The sequence below is a fragment of the Poecilia formosa genome, unplaced genomic scaffold (assembly GCF_000485575.1).
Source record: "Poecilia formosa unplaced genomic scaffold, Poecilia_formosa-5.1.2 Scaffold615, whole genome shotgun sequence".
NCBI classification, from domain to species: Eukaryota; Metazoa; Chordata; class Actinopteri; order Cyprinodontiformes; family Poeciliidae; genus Poecilia; species Poecilia formosa.
Genome location: NW_006800554.1, coordinates 36,550 through 62,050, shown reverse-complemented (window position 1 = coordinate 62,050; position 25,501 = coordinate 36,550). Strand labels below are relative to the sequence as shown.

The 25,501-nt window shown below is 37.0% G+C and overlaps 1 protein-coding gene across 1 annotated transcript in view; it reads right to left on the bottom strand.

The window, feature by feature from the left end:
* Nucleotides 1-25,501, bottom strand: part of LOC103130209 (ciliary neurotrophic factor receptor subunit alpha-like) — a 41,583-nt gene that overhangs the window by 13,993 nt on the left and 2,089 nt on the right. The window contains exons 3-4 of the mRNA XM_007541537.2: nt 25,113-25,279; nt 17,722-17,885 (exon numbers count right to left, since the gene is read on the bottom strand). Of these exons, the coding sequence (XP_007541599.1) occupies nt 17,722-17,885; nt 25,113-25,279 (331 nt within the window). The remainder of the gene's footprint in view (nt 1-17,721; nt 17,886-25,112; nt 25,280-25,501) is intronic.

Sequence of the window (25,501 nt, the reverse complement as noted above, 5' to 3'; positions counted from 1 at the left end):
CTGATGCCCCTCCGCAGCCTCCGCTCTCCACACATACAAAAACTCCTACAGAGGCGAATACATAATTGATGATTACACCAGAGAGAACTGGCATCAGTGCCACATAATTTTCTGACAGAGAATAAACTAAATGTTTGAGTAACAGGGGAGTGAATGGGAAAATGATTTGCTGCTCCTCTGTAATTTACGGTTAGAGCAGTGCGTGCGTGCGTGTATGTGTGTGTGTGTGTGTGTGTATGATTGTTTGCCGGTGGCCTGCTTCTGAAAGGGTGAAGGAAAAATAGTGAGAGGGAGGCAACTGCACTTTCTGTTTGCCCCCTGAAGTCAACACAAATCATTATGTGAATGCCAGATGCATTCTACAGCCAACAGTGTCGATGTTCCTAGATATAGAAAATTCTACTGCGTAGTTAACTATTTATATAAAGATGTTCAGCTTAATCTAGATCACATTACGGGAAAACCTTGACCAAAACTGAAATATTTCAACGAAGCAATTCTCTCACTGACAACAACTTCAAGTACTTGAGAATGTTATGGAATATTCCTTACATTTGTCTCAATATCAAGTTTATTTTTGCATTGCTTAGTTTCAATTCTGTTGATTTATACAGTCATACTCAATATAATAGAATATTATACAAAAATTGGTTTATTTTGGTAACTCAATTTCCAAAGCAAAAACATATGAAATGGATTATTTACACACAGACAGATGTTTTCGAGTCTGTTTTTCTGTTAATTATAATGAAAACACATTTAAAATGAAATTATACATCAGCCCAATACAGAAGATAAAATTAATACAGAAATGTTGACTTAGTGAAAAATATGTAGTTAATTTCAAAAGGCAATTTGAATATGACAGATGGACATTGTTGGGTTGCTTAGTTTCATTTACTGAGCAGGACTGTGTAGCACCAATCCATAACAAACCTTCAAGGTACTTTGCATATCCAGATTTAAAAAAAAAAAATCAAGTCAGTCTAATCAAATAAACAAGCAGTCATAGACTTTTACCACAAACTCTCACACTGAGTTAGTTCGTTGACAAATAAACCATATGTCATATTGCCATTACAATGTTCACAAAGCCATTCTACTAAACTAGTTAAAGTTATTGGTGAGTGAATGTTTTTTTTTTAGATTTGCAATGTTTATGTAAGTCGGATCACCGTCATTAGAGTTTGAGTTATTTGCCGCCGTTTACCTCTTCGTTGCAGAGAGCAAAGTGTTTCAGAGTGAAAACAAAGCAGTGGAGCAGAAAGAATGGTCATTATTTCTGTAATACTGGATTTTGTCAGAAAACAGATATGGGAAATGTAAAAAAAAAAACAAAAACAAAAAAACAAAACAAATAAAAAAATGCATTTCAGCAGCACTTCAAGAGGCCAAAAGGATAAAAGTGTCCGTCACTCTAAAATGGAATGTGTCACTGTGAATGAGATCGTGTTTCTTTTTCAGGAAAGAAGGATTATAAATAAAGGACAACCATCCAAGCAGCACTACACTAATCAGGTCTTTATAGTAAGAGGTGCCAGACACAAACCTAAAAGCCCCCTGACAGCCTCCTGGGAGTTTGCCAAATGGCTCCTGAATGACTCTCAGATCATGCAAAAGAACATCCTCTCCTTTTACAAAATGAAGACTGTACTATTCAGCCACAATTTCCAACTGTGAGAGTGGAGTAAAGCCACGCACTGAGCATCACCTCATATACTGCTTCTTGGGTCAAACGTGGTAATATGATTTCTGGAGACCAGTTCGAATGAACAAAATAATTTCAGTGGTTGAACTTATCATATTAGGATACCAACTAGTGTAAGTACGAAGAATAAGGAGTATTCCTTCTGGTTTTGGAAGCTGTGCAAATGGGAATAATTGTGGAGTTGTTATGATGTGTAGCTGCATCAACAACATGTTGTTCTAACTTCTGGCAGCAGCTGATTAGCGTCTGAAAAGATCAAGTAATTCTTGAAATATGACTCCGGAAGAGTTGAAAAGGAGGCTTCAGGGAAAAACCTTCAGACGGAAAGACCAGAGAGGGAAGGAACTCAAACCATCTCTTCCATCAGTCATAATGGGCGAGAATTACATCCTCAACTCAAACATCTCAGCTCAGCTTTTTAACCATACGACCAGGCAAAGATTTAACAAGGACCAGCAAAAGCAAATGAGGAGGATTAGCAGTGATTCCTAACTACAAGCTATTAGCATGCTAGGACAGTCATGAAACAATACGGCAACTGTTGTCTTTCAAAGGCCTCTTCAGATTTGTTGAAAGACTGATTGCTACCAGAGCTCCTTCGTGCCTACAGCGTCACCATCAACAACGACTCTCGATAATATGAGTTACAAAAACAGTTGACTTCCCTTTGGGATTAAAAAAAAAAAAAACATTGAATTGAACTGAGTTAATGGGTCACAGCCCTAGTTATACTCAGAGGAATGCATTTGCTTCATCATGTTAGCATCTCTAGTTAACTATGAGATTGAAGTATTTGTGTTTTTGCAGGAAAATTACAAAAATGGTTTATCGCTATACCAACACTTTCAAGATAATTTATTTTATTTTTGATCTCTTTTTCCAGAAAGGCTACTCTTATCATATTATATCATGCAGCGGCGTGATTCAGTACATTTAGCCTGAGTTAATGGAACATTTCGATTACGTAAATCTTGTGTTGTTTTAGATGGAAATGTGTGTGTTTTCTGGCTTTTCCCTGCAGTGTGAGCGTGCACGGAAGGGAGACCTGCTGCAACGCATATCCACTATTTCACTTTTAATCAACACTAAACAGATAAGCCCCCCAGACACGTGAGAAATGTAAATACACACTCACGCACAGGCAGCAGGGAGAGACAAATGCATTTTTATCACATTACCCTGTACCACCGCCATGGTACAAAGGCCTTTTTGGCAGCAAGGGCTACAGTCTTCAATCCATCTCCCAACTGCATCGCCACCCACCCAAACACCCTCCTGTATGGCACAAGATTAAGTGCTGTTTTCATTTCTCCCTGTTTAGCCACTTGGTGTCGCAGTAATGTATGCGTCTCTCTGGAAATGTTTATTCCAAGAAGTTTACGACATATTCTCCCAGCTGTTTAGATCCAAGAACTGTCAGATACACAAACAGGATTGTATCACAAAATGCTGTGAAAAAGTATGAAACCTCTTACAGATTTCTTCAGTTTTTTCTTCATAATGTTCCAGTGTCTGAGATAAAAAAAACAAAAAACAACTCTATGTTATAAATAGGCAAAATGAGAAGAAAGAAAATGCACTTATCAATTATCCATCCATATATATATATGGTTATGGGAAGGTTGGTGTCTATGACCACCCTATATTGGGATAAGAAGCATGATGCCCTTGACACTTCACCAGTCCATTACATCAATAACCATTTTTTTTCAAGACGGAAAGCTCAAAAGTTCACCAGCTCTGGTTATTTACGAAGTAAGTTAAAAAGAGCCAGTCTGATAAAATAAAATAGACCAGAAGATCCCAAATAGCAACACATCAAGTTAAAATCTAAAGAAATTTAAGAATGGATCGGAAGCGGAGTCAATGACATCTATTAGTCTGGAAGGGATTACAAAATCTTTTATAAGGCTTTTAGATCGCAGCAAACCATAGTGAGAGCAAATGTCTATTAATGGGGGGAGCATAGAACCATAGTCAACCTTTCCAGAGTTGGACGACCTATCTCGCTTACTCCAAGATCACAGCAATGACCCATCCAGAAGGTCAGAACAATTTCTAAGAATAAAGCCTAAACTATTGCAGATCTTTCCTCAGCTGAGGTCAGTGTTCATGATTCAAAACTAAGAAATACACCAGGAAAAAAGAATAGCATCAAAAATAGAGCTCCAAGTTGAACATCTCCTCTGACCAAAAATAACAAAAAGGCCGATCTCACAATCACCAAAATAACATCTTGATGGACTGTAATAATTTGTGGGAATATTCTATCGATGAAAAACATACACCTTCGTTTGAAGGTGAATGTCCCATAATATCTGATGTAAAAACACACAATTTTGTTAAGTAATACCATACTGACAGTGAAATATGATGGGCTAGTATAATAGCCTTGGCCATTTTTTTACTGCTTAAAGACAAACAATTTGCTGCGACAATGGCATCATGAATTCTGTGCTCTAGCAGTAAATCCTGAAGGAAAATGCCAGCTGATCAGTTTGTGACCTCAAGCTCCAGCACACTTTGGTTATTAAGATGATTTGAAACAAACCAACAACTGCAGCTCTGAATGGCACCAGAAATACTTTTTCACTTTATTAAACATGTATCACATTGGCGTGCATAACAGTATGTGTTATGTGTTTTTTTTCTAAACATAGGCCCAAACACTCATGTACATATATAAGAGAAAATTAAAGAAATACAAACAAATTTGCAAAAACCCCAAATTAAACAAATGTGAGTAAAAGGCCAAATGTTGACGAGGTTTCACACCATAGACATTGATACGGAAATACACACACAAACGCACACAGACAACAAGGAATGCAGATAACGGCATTGGTTGGATATGCTGGTTAGACTACATCTAAACAACAGAAAAAAAAAAAATCTGCCTCAGAGGAAACCCACACTTCTGCTCACACACTCACATTCACACATGGTATGCTCTACACTGACGAGTGACCGTACATGCAAACTGTGCACAACAGACACGCATCCTGAAATGACGCGGTTGGAGCATACCGCTAATGGAATTAAGCCTAGAAATGTAGCGCTTGGTTAGGCAGATAAGACTAAAGACTCAGCTTCCTTCCAAACAGAGTGTGAGTTGGGGTTGGGGGGGCAGCCGGGGGGTGGCAGACAAAGAGAGGCTGTTAACATGAAGGCCAACGTACAAGGATTCAACTCTGCTGAGAAGGTGAGCGATGAGACAGAGATTACAGACAAACAAAGGATGCATAAGTTCTTTGGGTCTATGAGTGGGTTAATTTGTCAGAGTGAATGTGGGTTTTCATATCCTGAAGAACAGAGGTGGGAAACTCCCACCTGCAGTCTAGCAGGTGGTGGGCAAAAATGATATGGTGAAATGGTTTTTTCTGATCAAATAACAGGCTGCTTTAAACATGTACTGGTGATGTCACATGTCAGCTGATTCTGTGACTACTTTAATAGGATGTAAAGGAGAAAATTAAAACCGCCAACATTTTTGGGAATCACCTTTTGCAGGTGTAAGTCTGTTGAGGTACGCATCTCACCCAGGAGCCTGGGAGTCCAGCCCTGGGAGGGCAGTGTCCTGCAACATTTAAAAGCATCCCAACCACCTGAACCGAAAGGCTTAATTCCTTCTTCAGAATGAAGTCCAGTTGTATAGAGTACAGCTGATAACTTAAGCATTTGATTCAGGTGTAATGAAGCAAAAACATGCAGAACTGGAGTTTTGCACATAAACAGATGGAAATTTTTCAGGCCTAATCAGAATGGATGGATAACATCAGTGATCAACTTTTAGATCTGGCAGCAGATTCTCATTTGGAACTGGGTGTTGACTCTCTAACGAATGGAAACACTTTGAATTTAATCATTGTATTGTCCTGCTACATCGTGAACTTTAAATTGAGCATCTTTAGGATAGTCTCTTAACCTTGACTTTCTTCTTGGAACTCTTCCATAAAGGCCAGACATTTGCATCATACTGTTGACAGTTTCTCCCATCTGAGCTGTGAATCTCACTTTTTTACAAAAATGAAGCAAGTTAAAAGTTAGCCCTGGAGTCTTTCTATAGGTACAGCACTTACATCACCAGTGCTGTTCTATTTTGGGATAAAACTTCAAGTAAGTACACAATTCTACGAGATAATGCACTAACTATGACAAACTGAAAAAGTATGGCTGAACACACACATACTATGTCAAAATGAATGAGTTTGAGTGAAAGTGTGTGTCTGCAGAAAACAGTGAAGGAGAGATGCTGGGAAATTCACTGTCACACATTCAACACATTGTTACAAGACATGCACACACACACACACACATTCTCAAATGCAATCCTACACAAATCTTAGACAATGTGAGGGGTAGAGAGAGAGAGAGAGAGAGAGAGATGTCCTCTGGGATCGCATAAGGAGCAAGAAGAAAAATAAGTAGACTTTTTGCTCTTCTCTACTCATGCCACCTCCTCTTCCCCACCCTTTCTCCTTTCTATCCCGTTATTCCTTGACACATATACTCTGTCTGGCACTTGTATTTAGAGTTGCAAAACTTCACATTATTTTTTGCTTGGGATCAATAAAGTTTAATCTCATCTCATATATATATATATATATACACATATATATACATGTGATATGCTCATTGAAATGCCTCAGAGTAGCAAAGGGTGCAAGACGCTCCGAATAACCTCTATAATTACAAAAAGCGAGTAATCAAAGGTGCTCAAAAAAATGTTGTGAAGTGGCACTCAATTGTGACTTATTGAACTGAAGACAAGCTGCGTTTTTTTTCTCCAGCTGAAACCCTACATTACATGCACTGTGTAAAACGATGGATAGCATTCTTTTTCTTACTGTCTCACTAAATCAGACTAAACCTTTGCTGTTTAAAATCAGGCAGGTTACAGAGATAAAAACCACAGATGATGATGTCATGTAAGCTTCTGTTATTAATATTTCCTCGACCTTGGAGCTAAAATGAGACATGCCTGTTATATTTTTCTTTTGGAAAAATCTAAAGAAATTAGCCAAAAAAAAAAAACAAAAAAAAAATCTGGAAAAACGTCTATGACCTCCTCAAGTCTGGTTAATCCTTGAGTACAATTCCCAGAAGTCTGAAGAAGCCACATTCATCTGATCAAACAATTATATGTGAGTGTAAACAGCATGGGAATGTCTTGGCACTGTAGTGTGTGCAACATATTTCAGTGTGAAAGCTTTGTATCACCCCAAATGAAAATAAAAGATGTCAGCCGAAGCTTATAAATACACAGTTTGCATAAACACGCAGCAACAAAGACTGTATGAGACCTGTAAAGAATGAGTCATAACATTTTTTCATTAAATTTGAACTTTTAATGTGTAAGGCTGGGCAGGATTACCAAAATGTATTCTACAGACTAATGTAGTTATGCCTATCGTTATATTCTGATGAACAAGACAAAAAAAACTTGGAAGCCTGAGAAGAAAAACCAAACTGTGGAGTTCAGGAGTGGTAGCATTATGTTGTGTGAGCTTTTTGCTGCAGGAGAGACTGCTGCACTTAATGTATGAACATATGAAATATAATTATTAGAAGTAAACAAATTATTTCTGATGTTTATTTAATAGAATAATGTTGGTAATTCTTACTGACCGATACAGGAACAGTTTAGTCTGATCTAATGTCAAATACTGAGAAGAAAAAAAACAACAACAAAAAAACATGTGAAATTAGACGTTTCACAAAAGTGATAGTTCAGAGGTGGAAAGAGCTATCGAACAAAAAAAAAATCACCCAATAATGGACTGACAGATAAAAAAAAAGTGCAAAAGCAGAAAAAAAAGAGACAGTACGAATGCAAAGAGAAGGAAAAGCACACAGAAGGAGACATGGAGGGAATTGGCGTCGGTGGTCAGATCTAATCCAGTGAGCATGTCTGTTGTCCTGGAAAGGAAACCCAATTATATGGCACTTCCACTGGCCCAATGGCTCTCTGTGTGTTTGTGTGTGTGTGTGCGCAGAGAAGGTTGGTCTCATTAGGCTGACTGACAGCTCCCATTTTTCCATAGCACTTTCCACCCATTTGAAAACTCACACACACACGCATGCACATAAATGTTGGGTCCAGGGGTAATTTCTCAAACAGTATTTCTCTCTTTGAAACCCCAATCGCCATAGCTGCAATTACTGTAAAAGGGATCCAACCTCCACATACACACACACACACACACACACACACACACATGCACACGCATGAGTGCACACACCCCAAAGGAAGTGAACTAATCCTTCTACCTTTAAAAAGCAGTGTGGTAATTTCAACACCACCACAGGAGAGGTGGCTTTACATTAATTGTGGTTTATGCTGTCATGTCAGCGTGTCAAAAATGTGAAGCATGAACATGTCATGAAATTCAAAACTGAGATCAGGATTTATCTCATTTTCCTCTCTTTCCTCTTGTATATTTCAGTTTTTGTAAGCATGTACTTCATCCTCTCCCTCTGCAGATCTGGAGCAAATTAAACCTACAAAATTTTACAGGCAAACTGTCAGGTACCTCAGCTTATTTGGATTATAATTCTGTGACATGTTGTTGGGGGTTCTTACAGGATTTTTTAAATGGTTGCACAAACTTCTAATTTATGGCAGCCTTTGACACAGCGGATCATTCTGTTCTTTTGGACCACTAAGCCAGAATCCATGGCACAGCACTGAAGAGGTTCATATTCTTTCTGAAAGATAGAACTTTCTTTGTTTTTACTGTCTTGACCTAAATGCTTAAATAATCAAATGACTGCTGTAAATATTGTTCCTTACAGCAAGGAAAATAGGTAAAACATATAAATTTCTTACTAGATATGTATTGTAAAGGACCTCAATTTACCAAACTAATCTGTATTGAAAAAAATATAAATTACTTGATAAAGTATATGTAATCAATTAAAGTATTGGAAGGCAAAATTATTGAAAACATGAATAAGCAAAGTTGCAAAAACAAAACACAGAAAGCCAGGAAAATGCCTGGAATCTGTTTTTAGGAATATTTAGAAACATGCCATAATGGGTACAAGCAAATAAGACTTTCAAGACCTTCAGTCATTGTTGCAAACCATGGTAACGCGTTACCATGGTAATACATTCAGAAGTATTTTTAAACTTCTGAATGTTTAAGTGGGGGCCATTGAGGCCATAACACGGAACAGAAACATATAATTTCACAACAATCCATCAATGATCAGGAGACCCTTGCAAGATTTCTGACAGATGAGTGAAAAATAAAATAAAATAAAATAAAATAAAATAGAGATTTTGAGATGAGGTCTTTCAAAAAGACAGCAAAGTGCTCAAACAACATGGCTTCCAAAAACACCTACTATAAAAAATCCACAGCTCAAGCTTGTTTACAGTGTATTGTGGTAGATTTAGACAAGCCAATAAAACACTGAGGGAATATAGTCAGGCCAGGTGAGAACACCGTGGATGTCACTGCACAGAATATTTCGTGGATGAATTGAAAAACCTATTGCCCCAGAAACACTGTGCCAACAGTAAACTTTAGAGCCAAGCGCATCATGGTATGGAGCTTTTTATGTCACTGGCAGAATTTGTATTACTGAAGAAAGGATGAAGGGACAGATTTATTATGACATGCTGTTTTAGGAGTCTGTAGCACAGCGGCCTCAAACTCCAGTCCTCAAGGTTCTGCAACTTTTAGATGTCTTTACTACAACTCACCTGGCTCTAATATTATTAGATCATTAGCAGAGCTCCATAAAGCTTGAATGTGTGATGCAGTTTCACCATTTAATTCAAATGTTTAGAAGGGACACGTCGAAAAGTTGTAGGACTCTGGGACTCGTGGACCGCGGTTTGCAACCACCGCTGTAATAATCCTATTTATAACCACAATGATCTGAATTACACAATCAATTGGTTTCAGAGGAGCAAAATAAAAGTGGCAGAAGAGCTGAGTCAATGAGCTGACTTGAAGCCAATTCAATAATTATGAACATAATTTGGGACTACATTTCATGAAATAGGGTCCAAGAAACTTGAGCATTTGAAGACGGTGTGTGTGGAGCATGGGGGCAGTTTTGAAGCTTCTCAGTAGAAAATTGCTTTTTTTCTAGTGAGTTTTTAGTGCATTTCAGTGAGTGTGTTCAAAATGTGTTTCCTGTGCAATCACACTTCACAGCATAACCTAATTTATGGACTTTTTAGAGCTGGCTCTTTGCATATGTTGACTACTTGGGTGGCAGCTGAAATCTAGTGGAAATTTTAGAACCAATAAGCAGATATTCACTGGAAAAAAAAAAGAAAAAACCCTAGTAAATTCATAAGTCATTAGACACAAACTCTGAAAAAATGGGGAAGAGTGTTTGACAGGCTGAGGATTGACATGGTGATGTCAAAATCGATAGAATCAGAGGAGAGGGTAGTGTTCAACATGGACTACAAAGTATCCACAAGCTGTTTTTTGTGACTTTCCTTTCTTTCATCTGTCTCTCTGTGACAGCTTTTGTACTTGTTTTAAAAGATACCCACTGAAAGCTTTGCACAGACATAGACTTTATTTTCTACCTAACAGAAGCACGCTTATTTGACAATGTCTCTGCGACTTGCGGTACATCAGTGCAAAATGCTTTGGAGCTAATGCACAAGATTCTCTCCATCTGTAATGCATTTTGACAGCAGAGCTTAATGATGATGACTTTCAAGTGTGACAGTGCTGGATTTAGCAGAGTGTGGGTCTCTTCAGTATGTTTGTGTGTTAAAACCATAGGATTTGATAAATGATCTGTCTGAAGCGGTGTCCTTTAGATGGGATGTTTTCCCCAAACAAGGTCTAAACATTTATCATGTGTACCCGTAAATGGATGGCTTGAGGGACGGATGGTTAGACAGGTGGCTTAACGCATGGGTGGGAGGATGCATGGATAGACGAAGGAGTGGGCGATAGCGAAACATTGGATTGTGAGGAGAGGCAGAGTGGGATGGGGAGGTGGAAAGCAAACTCAAATGAAGGATTTTGCAGGTTTATGAAAGGAAAAATACAGAACAAAAACTTTTTAAACAAGTTAGACGTTGACAAGATGAGAAAAACAATTTATCTTTCTCAAAGATTTTGTGAGCTTGCGTTGAATAACATGCATTTAAACTGCGACGTTGGTTTTCCACGACAGTAATATTAACTTATCCTGCTTTTGTTGGCTCGAGACCTGTAATTTCAACACATCTCATGTTATGGATAAATAAAAACCTGTCAAAGAAAAAAATAAACCTAAGATGTCATGTTTTCCTATCCATCTCTTTTACTTTGAGACACTAAATTATGGGTCAGTACCATTTCACCATGTGTCCCTACCACTTAGTCATGACCATTCACACTGAGGGGTGGTTGACTACAACCACTCAATGAATGCAAGTTAGTTGTTAGCTACGAGATATTTCAGCAATTATCATAATGTCTCATTTCATGTATTTTATTCAACTGAGATTGCCAGCACAACTGATTTAGTCAGTTTAGTAATTAATAGTGTCTAATTTGGCACCTTCAGATGTGGTATAATTTGGTATCGTATGCTTTGAAAAAACTCAACAAAAGCATATCAGTACTGGCATATTGGAACTCCAGCAAACATATTAAAGAAACTGGTAACAAGTGATGGTGATTTTGCCTGCTTAAAGGCCAGCAAAAGTGTCAACCACTCAGATTCACAACTTTAAATGATAGAACAAAGTGTCACTCCTTATCTGGACACACAGCAAGAGGCTGTACCAGGAAATAGGATTCAGCTTTGGATTTGCTGTTTGCAGTTGTCATTTTTACTCATCTGATTTATTCAGATCAGTCCAGCTGTGTGTAATGTAAGCTTAATATCTTTGAAGTACAGATAGCAACACTGACTGCAAGAGAAGTCTCAAAGTAAGGTAATGGAGGTATTAAAGGAAGATGAAATAGACAAAGGAGTTTAATTTAATGCCCGGGTGTAATGCAAAGAATAAAACTAAAAATATGAACAACACGTTTAAATAATGATCATTCAATCTGCATACTTTTTAGGTAACAGTGGAATAATTAATTTCCTGCTAATTCTACAACTTGTGATTTGCGATTTTCAAAGTCTTGATTTTACTTAAAGATAGATGGACTGGACGGTTCCTGGCAAGTTATAGACTAAAGAAAATATTTTAGTGTTTTTACTGAAGCGGTAACCGAACAGGCTGGAAAAGGACACACCCTTTAAAGCAGAAGATTTAATGAAAACATAAAATCTGGTAGGATGTTGAAGTAAGACAGAGAAAATGGGAAAGGCTTTATATATAAAAAACAATGTTTTAGGACATTTTGAGACATTTCTGTCTGTTGTTCATTCGTGTTATTTAACAAGAAGTGAGACTTCAGTGAATTACAGGAAAGATGCACATGTGATAAAGTTCTGTTTCAATCTGTGGAAGTCTTTTAGAAAACCTTCAGAGAATATAACAGGGACCAAGGCTGACAATTAGTGATGGTAATTGCTAATATTCAATGCTAAAGGCAGCTAAATATGTCAAATCTGTAATAAATTGTCTTTATTTAAAATGATGCTGACACTCTTGTTTACGGTTTTCTGTCAAACTATGGGATAAAATAGGTGGAATAAATAACCATCCCTTCTACAGATAACTAATGGCTGCTCATTGCAAAAAAATAAAAAAATAAAATAAAAATAAATAAATAAAAATTGTCCGGTAAAAGCTATATAATAAGAAAATGTTGGCAATAGGAAATAGGAGAGATGGATTTGAGTATTTTATAGTTAACAGTGGTTCAAGTCCAGACGTGTTTCTGTAGAAACAAATGTATGTCTCTGAAGTATGAATGAAGTGTTCCAGAATTATGAGGGGACTTTTGGCTAACACGTGTGGACCATTATTACATGGATCAGTTGGAGGACAGGATGAAAAGTCTGATATTAAAGTGAAACATTATACTAAAGAAATAGAAGCAAGAAGGAGAGAGAAGAATGACTAGGGACTGAAAAACACAAATTCATAGTATAAGAGGTCAGAAGAAACCATGGGGAGAGGAAGGGAGATGGATGGCTGAGGGAGGAAGTGGAACGGCCGACAGAAGGAAAAGGGAGAAAATATGTGGAATAAATAAATGAAGGGAAGGTTAAGCTGTGGTGGTCAAGCGAACACAGATTAAAGGAAAAATAATTTTAAGACCGCCTTCTTTCTCTGCTCTGGCTGCTTTACTCACTGTGCCCTCTTCTGTTTTGAGTTTTAGTAAATTGTTACTTTTTTACTCCATGTTGTGGATGAAAAACACAGATAATGTGTTTATAAAACAAGACAGAAATGAATTAAGTGAATACAAAAACCTTCACTTCTTTTGGTGTTTTGACAACTATTTGGGCTTTTTATGCACAAGATAATTTGCTAATGTTTTTATGATCTGTTTTTAAAGAAGATTGATAAGCTATTTGATGGTTTTAGCTCTGCTCTTATGCATCCACGAGCCAATGGAAACCCAGGGCTTGATTGCATATTAGTCTTAGTAATTACAAAAACAAGAGTCTATATGCCAATGTTCAGCTACTTGTATACGTGCTTTCATGTGAGTAAATGCATCTGACTGTAAATATGAGTTCTCATGCATGGATACATGCACTGAAACATGGTCGAGTGGAGTTTGGCAGAATCTATAAAGGGCTAGTCCACCATAGCTGATGCAGTTACGTACAACGAGTTGAAAATGGAGCAGTCTGAAATTGTTTTTATCGCAGTTATCGGACCGTTGCTTTAATTGCTGCTCAAGTCTGAGTTCACATCTCTGTGAGGGAACAGTGCCACAAAGAGCCATGGGAAATAAACAAATTCACTGAACATTTACAGATGTACAGATATTTTTATTCTGATACAACTTCAAGTGAGTGAAAGATATAGCCTAAGCTATGATTTACTGTTTCACATTTAAGACCACCTAAGGTAAAAGGGGAAAAAATATGGAAACAGAAAAAAAAAACAACAAAAAGAAAAAACAGGGTCTTAAATTGTTGTATTTGAGCAATTGTTTGTGTAAAATACACCAGAGCCAAAGAGTGAAGCTTGAATTTACACTGAAGAAAGAGATAGCTTATACTGCACACACAATGTGTTTACCTAGGGAGCAGTGGTGGCTAAATAGCCACTTCTCTGGAGCACTGATGCATGTAGAAAAAAAAAAGAACAGTTAAACAATACAGATGTGCTGATGTTTCCTTCACTGCGGAAGCTGTGTAGTCATAGAACCCGGTCGATGTGCTGCATATTAAAGTATGAAAGAGTCATGCATTAAATTGGCTCAGTAGAAGAACAATAATCCCAAAATGCAGATCAGAGCAGCAAAATCATGAGGCTGAAAACCTTAAGATTCAGTCTGTTGTTATAAGTCCGTCATGACCTCTACCATTATGGAGACTTGATAACACTAAAAGGTTCTAAATGCATTTATTTTAGAGCAGTTTTTAGAACTATAATATATTTTTGTAAGTCCATTTCCTCAATTTAGCTTATCTTTAAAAATGTTTCCATTAGAGGTTATTCCACTGTAGCTTAACATGAATTTCCTTTAATAATCTATTCACTTGTGTACAAGGAATGAGAATAAGCATGGAGAACGTGGTAGGTGCAATTCTGCATGATGTGTAAGCAATTTCAGTCCGTCTTTCCTATATTATTTCAGGTGGTGTAACTTTTCATTTTTGCTCCCTCAAGCCGTTCATGTGCTTTCCTTGATCTTCAAACATCTACTAACCGACAGCTTTTAGAAATTCACTTTCAAAGCCCACACTAGAGCTTCCCCTTTCTTGATGTCTCTTGGATTGTCTGGCACCCACAATGCTCCTTACATCTGATCACACTGATCTCCATATGCCTCTTTCTCTTTTTGCTTTGTAGTTCCCTCACCAACCCTCCATTTGGCCGTCAACTTCAAGTATTATGATCTATGGCCCGTGTGTCTTTTCTTGCGTCATATATTTTCAAAAGAGGATTCTGAAGTATATAATATGTCAGTCACCTTTGTCCTCCACTGAAGTTAATATGCATCTTTGCACGACTGCTTGTATCATTTATATGTCCTGCTCATTTCACTTTTGGGTATCTACCAAAGTCTGCTATCCATTGACGCCTCTTCTGCTTCTCTGATGTGCTCCATTCATCTCTACTTCAAAACTTTTCCTCATTTTCCTGTATCCATCTGAATCTCCATCACTCTTGCGTATCTGGGGCCGTCATCTCTTCATTCCTCAAGACGATGGATGGTTTCCTCTAAAGATGACTCTGATCACAGCACAGCTTTCATTTCAGACTCCACACACATTTCATAATGTTCCATGTGAAAGCCATACACAAGCATCCCTGTTGTCTAACCACATCAAAGTCAAATTCCTGAGCAACAGTAACCACTTCAATTAACCTTTGAGGCTATGGTGATTGACGTGATGGTATAAGGCCAATGAGCAGCGTGTCTTATTTTAGAGGCTTCATTAAACTCTTTTAAATGAATTATGTCACAGCTCAATAACTTTTAGCAATAATGTTCAGTGCATCAGTGTGTATCCAAAGACAAATATTGAACACATCCACTCTAAAAGCAGTAATGAGTCATATGCTGCAATAACGAGGATAAAATGGTTCCAAAAATAGTGTGGCTTTGTCAGTATGATTGAACCAACATTTTAAAACAGCCAAACCCACACATAAGGCTACCAGATCTCTAGAATCTATCGTAAATGACACATTAGGAAAATGAAAGTATGTTTGTTGTATTCAGCCTGGGAAGTATTATAAGGCAATTTCTAAACTTTTTAAACTATCATTCCATTGTGCATGATAGTTGTGTACAATGTGTACAATGACTTCGTTGTACACGCGAGGGAATAATCTCATGCGTACAATGTTCAAGGCAGTTCAAAGTAGACAAATTCAAAACAAATTCACCCCAATGTCAGATCAAGCAAAAAGCTCAAGAGGTACATCTCAGACTCTAATATTGGGGTTCATAATAATAAAAAGTCGGATAGAAGATCATTCTTCTCTCTAAAAGAAAAAAAAAAAGATATCCCAATTTAAGTTTGCAATCTTGCAGTTTCCTTTTGACAGACGAGGCCAATGGAAAAATGTTTGAGTACAAAGTATAGCACCAATGTTCCATAGTGACTGTAGGTCATGGTGATGGTTTCAACCAAAGGTCACACAGACATCAGGTTTACCATTAACTCATTTTTACACCAAAGTATTCTAGTCTCAGATATTCATTGGAGTCATAAATACAATAAGAAATCTAGTCCAACATGATAGAAAAGAAAATTACCAGACTGTTGGAAAGGGCCATTCAAAGTGTAAAGTTAAACATGATTCAAGTGATTTTCTTGAATCTGAAGACAGGTGTGCAGAAACAAATACTGCAAAATGATGACCTCAAGTTATAGAAGCTAATGATGTTTGTATTGAAAGGTAATGATTTTTTATTTTTTTTACTCAACTACATATCTTTTAAAATAAGAACAATCAGCTACAACATTGTTTTTGAGATGACCGCTTTGGCACAAAAATAAATGGCTGTCTAGTCCAGAGTTAAAATATGCAGAATTACCTTCAGGAAGCCACACTCACCACAGCTGAAATCAAGAACTTCAACCACAAAGATATTCATCAGAGCATACTACAGAGAAACAGGGAGTTTGGATGTCGTCAAACCTATTTATGCAATTTCAAAATTGCGTGTCGTTGCTCAATCCAAATATTTACTTAAGGTTTCCCACCTATGTTTGGTTCATTTGTTGATTAATTAGCAGTACAGAGAGAAAGAAAAGTTTCACTGTTTGTCAGGTTTAAATTTCACTTTTCCTTTTGCAAAGAATTGAGTCTGAATAACATCCTTATCCATTCCAGCCACTGAATGAGTGGTACATGTGGTGAAGAAAATAAAATTAATATAGCTGTATGAGGAAAGCCAACAGTCATATAAAAACAACCTTAAGCTTGATCAATTTCTTTAGAAACTACATCAATCTCTGTCCCTGAGGTGAAAACCTTTTCTGGTGCATGGCCTCAGCTTCACCTAGAAGAAAACCTGTTAACACATTTCAAATACATTTACTTCTATTGTTCGTCTTTGAAAGGAGGAACAACAATGCTAAGTGGGGCCATGTATTTGGTAAACTTCATGGCAAATTTGAAACTGAAACAAATCAATCAATCAATCAATCAACTTTATTTAAAGACGCAAAAATAGGTCCATAGAGTAAAAGATAAAAAAAAAAAATCAACTGCAGTGACAAACAACCTCTAAATAACAAAATAAAATGACAACACCAGCAATACTGATAGAGACAGATATTAGAGAAGGTGTTGAAAGACATATGTATGGATTACTAGGATATATAAATGGTCTACAATTCTTGCATATAAGATTTCATTTGAGAGTTTGTAACCTTAGATCTTGGAACAACACCTTAGCAAACCATTGACATGCACCATAATAACACTACAAGGTTCGACCTTGGTGGAAAGAGCTTTCATCCCTGGAATTCTATAGTGGACACATATGTTTTTGCTATAAGGAGCCCTTAGGGAAGTGAGCCCACAAAAATTACTCAAATGGAGCAACACACACCAAAGCAGCTGAGAAATGATCCCTGTGTTTCCAGGAATCAAACCAACGGCCACAATTGAAGTAATTTTACTAAAACTTTTCTCAGAGGCATTTCTTTGGAAAATTGTTTTCTTTCATAAAACGTCTTGGTTTAATTAACTTTGAGCATGATTTCTGAACATATATAGAAGTATAGATCCGGTTGCCATGTAATTCTACGTGACTTCATGTCACATTAAAACCACAGACTTCAATGCAATTTATTTTTACCCTGACTCTGCCCCTAAACCTGATCCTTAGCAACCGTAAGAACAATTAACACCTTAGTCCCAAACCTAAATCCCAACTCAAACACAATGCTGCAACAATGTAATAAATGCTAAAGCACAGACATACAGTCGTACTCACATGCTGCCACTTGTCATGTATGAGTGGCCGGTATCGAAGGAAGTACTTCAGAGGAAATGTATCTATATCGGGCCATGTGGCGGGGCTGTGCCAGGACACCTCCAGCCTTCGAGGGTTTAAACGGATCGGGGATGCCGTCACGCGCTCCGGGGGGTCCGGTTTTACTGCAAAAGGTGGACAAAACCAGCATTATGGACAAAACCATAGCAGTCAGTCAATGGTGATGAACATCTTCCGATGTGTAACCCTGTAGTTCTTAAATATCACTGCGTAGCTGATATTTTAAATGTTTTTCCGCACAACACTGATATATTTTAGACTGACGTGGGGTTGGAAACAAAGTAAAGAGGAAAAATTGTATTGAAAATCAGAAAGGATGCTTATGTGTAATTATGGATGGTCACAAGTTAATGTTTTTAAATAATTTCCAACTTTTTATGCACTGCTGTTAGTGCATAGAACAGTTTATTTCTGTTCTATGTTTCAAGTAGAATGATTTAGACGACTACAAAGGTGTTTATGCTATAGGAAATCAAGGCAGAACGGAGAAACTGTTTGGAGGAAGTGTTGCAAGGCAAATATAAAAGGCCATCAGACCTGATGAAAAGGTATGTAAAAAAACTGTTCACTAAGAAAGCCCTGAATGATTGTGACATTGAGATTGTGACAATTCAATTTGGAGCTTTTCAGACTATATTGAATGACCCGGTCTTTGTTATATCATTCCCACAAGGGAGCCCACTGGCCTGCATCTTCAGCTACAGGAAACCCTTTGCTCAAGTAAATGCACAACTACACACACATCACAATGGGAAATGATAGATAGCCACAATTATAATCTGCATGTCTGATAAAATGGTGAAATGCATACCATCATACACACAGATTGGCAACCAAACGAGAAGCACACTGACAAATTCAAAGTAGCAGCAGACAGGAAGGCACAGACAAAGTAAATAAGCAATTAAAAAGAAAATGTCAACAAAAAAGCCTTTTTAGCCCATCAAAAATAGGCATGATGACATGCAGTGTGGATTCGCAGTGTCTCGTGGAATATTGTTGAACAACTGACACAGAGATCTTTTAAATTTCAAATCATTGTATGAATGGGTGGCAGCTAATTAGAACTTAGCAACAGAGAAAAGGGAGACGGTAAACATTTTTCAGTAATAATTATTAATTGAGGGAAACGATGGTTGTGTGAGTGAGGACAGGAAGCTCAGGCAGGTTTCAAACATTTACTGTAACTGTGAGCATAAAGTTTGTCAAGTGAGCAGAAACATTCTGGTATAATGGTTTTTATGTAAATTTAGTTTTCTCTCTATGAAACATGAGGCTGGTGAAAATATAACCCGTTTCGTTTTGTGGCTTAAATGTGAATTAAACAGAGAAAATGTATAATTCACATTTTCTCTGTGTCTGAGCCAAATGAAGAGAGCATTTGACTGCAGACTGGTTTTATGCCAACATTTTAAGTTCCTTTCATTTTATAATATGTATGACATTAACTTAAAATGACTTTTTAGTGCAAAACAACATCAATATGGGGTGAAAACTTGGTGCAAACTGTAGCCAAATCATCACGAGTAAAACATGGATGGATTACCTTGAGAAAAGTAAAACTTGCATAACTGCTGTGTGACTTTCCAATTTTCCAACTGGAGATTGAGGTAACAAAACAACAGCAGGGTGAAATGTGCCGACACATGGACACATCAGAGAAACGATGCATGTCAGAACGGGAGCAGAAAATATCTCTACATTTATGTTGTAAGAATTGTATTGTTTTGGTGAGCACTATTAGTATCATCATATAACAATGTAACGTAATAAACTCAAATTTCAGCTATGCATTTTATGATCACTACTTCTGGTTTAGTTGGTGCCTGTGTTATGCACTGATGCTAGGGTTATTCCAAATGTAATGTCATCATTCCCCAGTGCCTCATAGCTGTAAATCTCGGCTGCCTAGTGATTACTTTTTTTTATGCTTTATAACATATTTTGGTCCTGAAAATGAATATGAAGTTTGTCAGCTTAGAGTTTGAGCACAACTGAAAGATAAAATGAGTAAACATTATAATAAAAGCCTTACTAAAACATGCCTATATTTGTTAGAAAATATGTAAGATGGAAAAGGAAAAGAAGTAGATGCATTTCACATAAGTAAGACGAAACTAGAAAATATTATATTTTGCTCTTTGTCCCACGAAATGGATAAAAGAATATGCACATGAACAAACCAGATAAATCTGAGAATGGAGTGCCCAAAGGCTTTTAAAGTATCACTCCAACTTACAAAGAAATAAAAAATGACAGCTTTTCATTGTATGAGTAAAAGAAAATCTTTGTTTATTCCAAAACCTCTTAAGAATAGTTCCTTTGAAGGTATTATTTCCAATGCAGCATCCGAAACACACTAAAAACAAGAAAAAGCAAAATGTAAAGATACAATCACCATGATTGAAAAAAAAAATCTCTTAATGATTATACAAATTTTAAAAAAAGGAAAACAAGGAACTTGATAAATTTGAGTGCAGATGTATTTGTGCATATGTGGATTTGGCTTTATAAACTTTACTTTCATTGCTATTATCCTGTCATGCCAACCCTCTGTCGTTCGTTAATGAGATGCCTTGAAATGTGTGCTGTGATAAAAATCTGAGAGCTGTGTGACATACATTATCTGAGAACAGAAGAAAGGAAACAAAAGAAAAGCTGTCTTCGTTATAGAAAAAGTTTCAATGTTCTGCTGAAGCTGAACAAAGATGTTTCTCTAAAAGCTAATTTTTTACGCACTTACTTTTACAAGAGTGAAGAACAGTATTCATCCACTTTTTTTCCCCTTTTACACCATTATAGGCTTGTCCTAATAAAAAGGCTTTCAGAAAATCTGAACTCTGATGCACCAGATGATGGGTTCTCACGCAGTACTTTGACAAACAATAAAGACGAAGCAAATCAGTGCTCTTTGGTTTCCCATGAAATCTTTAAAAAAAATCACTTCATAAAAGGAAATGGAACAGAAAAAAAAGCATATGTTGCTGACTCTATTGAAACCAGTCAAACGCAGGACACCCATTCATTCACAGACAAATGCAGCTAAGCTGTTTTCTAGTGTCAAAACTGTCCTGCAAGCAGTGAGCACTAAATTAAATTAAGTAAATGATAGCAAAGAAACTATTAAAATTGATTAAAGCACAGCCTTCTATTTTAAGGAACAAAAGCACTTATCGCACCAGAGAGTTTGTCAAACAGCAATTATTCTGATTTACAGCAAATTAGATTGATCTTTTCCAAATGTACAGTTCCAGTGAGGTTTACATAGTCTCAGAAAAGACATATGAAATGTAGTTGTTTTTTTTAACTTTTCAACAAAAAATCCAGACGTTTTCATGTAATGCAGGTATTCGCTAATGTCAAAGGTACATGCGAATGCTCACATGTTTACATACACTCACACTTTGGTTGAGAAGTTGCAACCTTGACCAAATTCATGCAAGATCCTTCAATATTTTTGCCTGAATTTTTACTGACAACTCTTTGGAACACTTTCTTTCTTTCTTTCTTTTTTTTTTTTTTTGGCATGTACATAACTTTTAAGTATTGTCCACAGTATTTTCAAAACCTTAGATCTTGGAACAACACCTTAGCAAACCATTGACATGCACCATAATAACACTACAAGGCCATTCCTGAAGTTGACAGTTAATCTGCTTTATATACTTATATATTGTCAGAATGAGTAAAAAAAAATATCATTCTATTGGGAATATCCAATTGTGCACAATGTTCAATCACTTTAAGGGAAAGTTGAAACACTGGTAAATAGTATTTTATTTTGAATATACTCTCCTGTGTTAAATAGTCAGCCCCATGCTTGTATGCACAGTGCTCTTGAAATGCTCACCTGGAATCCTTCACACCAGCTTCCCCTAAATGTAATTTCGAGCCATTAACTCAAATCCTTTCCACTGCTCATTTTCCCCTTTTGTAAATATTTGTTGAGTATGTTTAAAAGCAGAGTTTGTGCCAGAAAACCAATTAAAACGAGCTTGACCAATCCTGCCAAGTACCAACGGTGCATATCCAGCCAGAATTATGCAAGAATATTTTGAATGGAGGTTGTCTTGTAAACTTTCCTCTGAATAACAGTCGGTTTACAAGAGCACTTGTAGCTTTTACACCTCTTCATTCATTTACTTTTAATAAGGTCATTTGCTGATATAATATTTAGAACCTACAGACATAATATTAGCTAACTAGTCTGGGGATTCTTTAAGCATTCAAGTTGTGACTGAATCAACACCAAGCACATGCATGGACACGCACATCTCCTCTCATCTAATTTTATCCAATTCTGGTTGGATGAACAGGGACAGTTGAGGAACATTTTCCTTCCACTCAGAATTGAGAAGTGCACAGGCAAGCATAAAATTGCTTTATTTATTTACGATTTGCCTCGTTGTCCCTGAAAATGAATGCCAGAATTAAAGTTAGAATAGCAAAGAAAGACTCTCAGCAAAGCAGGAATGAAGTGCAGATGAAGTAAAGAGAGACAGCATTTTGGTTTAGTGCAAGAGGAAAATGTCTTTTCAAAAACAAATTTCAAATTGCATATATATGTGCAAAATATTTAGCGCAGAAAGTGGAGTAAATAATAAAAGGTTGCTTTTGATCTTAAACTTGTTTGTTGTCACCGAACATTTTCATTGTGCTAGGTGATTTACTTTTATAATTTACTTTCTACAGTTATTGTAGAAAGTAAATTAATTTAAAAATCGCAGTCTTATGAGTCTTACCAAAATTAGTGGGTTATAAGGTTTTAGGCTAAAAACAACTACACAAGAATGATTTTTGGCAAGTTTGCAAAACTTCACAAGATCTCTGCATACTATAAGTGGTTTATTCCTTAAGCAAAAAAGATGCAGTTCGAAATCTTTGAGTGACAAACCTTTTTAGTCATTAAGTGCATGGAGCCCTTTTTAGCTGCAGCTGAGAGTTCCCAGTGACTGTTGGCTGGTCATGCTAGCTGGTTGGAAGCAATTCCAGTTCACACTTCTGCACAAATCAGCTCTAATCCTCAGATGCTGTTGGCTCTCTGGTTGTCGTCTGATTATTTTATTCGGTTTCTCTTGGGATGTCCTGACATTTATCTCAGTCTAATTCACTGCTAGAATTTCATTTATTACTGTAATAATGCTGAAGTACCTGTCCTGGCTGGGACTGTTACCTATTTTTTTTTATCAACCACTTTCACAGGTTGTGTCATTTGCTAGTGCAAGAATGTACCTTTTTTTTTATCGTTTTGTATGATTATCAAGATTAATGTGTTTTAATATATACCTGTGTAACACTATTGTGTATCCTGCTTACTTTTTCTGTGGTCTTAGATCTACTGCTTTCAATAAATAAAGTTAAACCCTCACCTTTCTATCCATCTGCAGCTGTGCCATATTTATTGTTCATAGAAAACTTCAGTCTAAGATGGTCTGAGGAGAATTTAGTATGGAAAAGAAGGACATGGGCAATTTTAGTGCCATAAGTTGAGAGCTTACATTTGCAATTTGAAAGCAGGGTTTCAATTTGTAATAGTTACACACAAAACTGCTGTTCTCCTTCAAATATTTTCTATTCTGTTTTAGGGGAACCAGGTTTTTACAGCCTTTTCATTTCTGTTTTCATCCGACATCTTTTTTCTTCTAATTGTTCAGCATAAATTCAACATATTTTTACACCACAAAAACCTAAAGCGTAAACTTTTTTTTTCTTAATAATACAATGTGTGCAACTGCACTCCATTTTCTGTTTTAAAGGCATGAACGACAACCTGCTGATGTTTTTAGATCACATTTAAACAGAAAAAACACAAAAACTTTCATTTCAAAAGGTTGAGAAAAACAAAAAAAAAAGAAAAAAGAAAAGCACCACCTTGTTTTCCTTCTCATTGTAATGTACATGATTTGGCTCATGATGAAAGACAGAGAGCAAACAAAGGAGGGAGATGAAGGGGGGAGAGCAGAAAATGAATGTGAAGTTCCAAAAAGTGCATACAACGGGGAAAGTGAAAGCAGATGGAATGAAAAGGAAGTGGTGAGGTATTTCGATATCTCCAAAAGGGATATTTCCTCAGCCAAGGCGCTAATCCGGCTACCATTAGCATTTTCATGAGTCCCGTGTCTGGGGGCTGGCAGAGCATGTCACTCCTTCACTCGGTTGCTTGTATTCACACCCACCCACACAGATACAGCACAAACTTTCTCTTTCTAAATACCAAATGTTTTAAACCAACACACGTTAACACAGTCTCAGGGCCCTGTTGCTGCCTTTGTGCGTGTTTACGTGTCATGCAAGCCGGTGCCACGCTGGCAGTGCAACAGGGGGGAGGACTGCTCATAGCACTTACCCTTATCTATCAAAGTTTCCCCCCCAGTCCTCCCTTAAAACGAATTTCTCCCCTTCACTGCTTTTCCCTTTAGAGTTGCTGATGAATTCTATTACTGCTGTTATTATGTGATGTTCAGGACAAATTCCTCCCCATCAAACCTGCTCTTCTTTAAAGAAGATGTGAAAAAATAATTCAATGAAAGAACTGACGCTCAGGTTTATAAAATATGCTGGCATAGCAGCGGAATATTGACTTGCGATTCATTTGAATTAAATCAATTTAAGGCAGCACGAATGGCTGAAACTATGATGCTTTATTATCTGGTGTTGTCAGTAATCACATGGGAGAACTTCAGGTGATTGGCTCCTCAGACGGAATAAATAATAAAAAACATTAAAAAATCCAGCATTCTCCTGAAGTTGTTTGACATTTATTTGCAGAGTGCATTTTCAATTCCCTTTGCCTCTCTGGCACCAACTATTGCTGTATGTGCAACAAAACTCCAAAGGGAACTAGAAGTGTCAGAAAATCAGTTATCTGTGGTCAAACGACAGCATTATTATGTTTTGAGTGTTGGCATCCTCAAAGGGTCGCTTTGACACACTTTTTTTTTTCTTTTATTCATTTGCCAGAAACCTGTCAGCAATGGAACAAAGATGCTGGATCGGTCCCTGAACTAAGCTGTTGTAGAATTTCAATAAAACAAAAAAATAAAAAATAAAAATAAAAAATCTACTGCAGACTGGGGGAGTGATTTAAAAATGTCAGTTTCCTCTAAACCCCTTAAGCGCATAACCCAAATTAAAGCATTTAATTTTCAACGAAACTTCATCAGAAAATATAAGTGACACCCAAGCCCTGCAGTGCTGAAGCGGTGTGATTAATTTCCTGCCAAGCTTGTGCTTTAGTCACCTTTAGACACAACTGGTTTAAAAAGGAGAGGAAAACTCTAGCTGCATGGAACGTACACTAAATGAGAAACAGGAGAAAACATCCATCTTACCTATAGCGGACTCCTCAAAGGATAGGGTAGCGGAGGCTTTCCCTAAGGCGTTTACCGCTGTCACATTAACCTTGTATGGACTGCTGGAGAAGACCTCTGGGAACTGAACATGACAGCGATTCTTGTGGACCGGATCTTTCTGCACATAGAGTGAGTGCTGGTTGTGTCTGAGGAGCAAAATTAAATGATAAGGTAAGGGGAGGAGGTGGATGAGGGAGGTGAAGGTTGTATGTGAAGAGAAGTTTTTGACTTATCCATCAAAGTTAGGATTTAATTTACATGAGACTGGTGATAGTGGAATTTTAATTAGACCAAAAACCTACATTTTTTCTTAAACTCTCCCAACCTTTGACAACAAAATTATATATATATATATATATATATATATA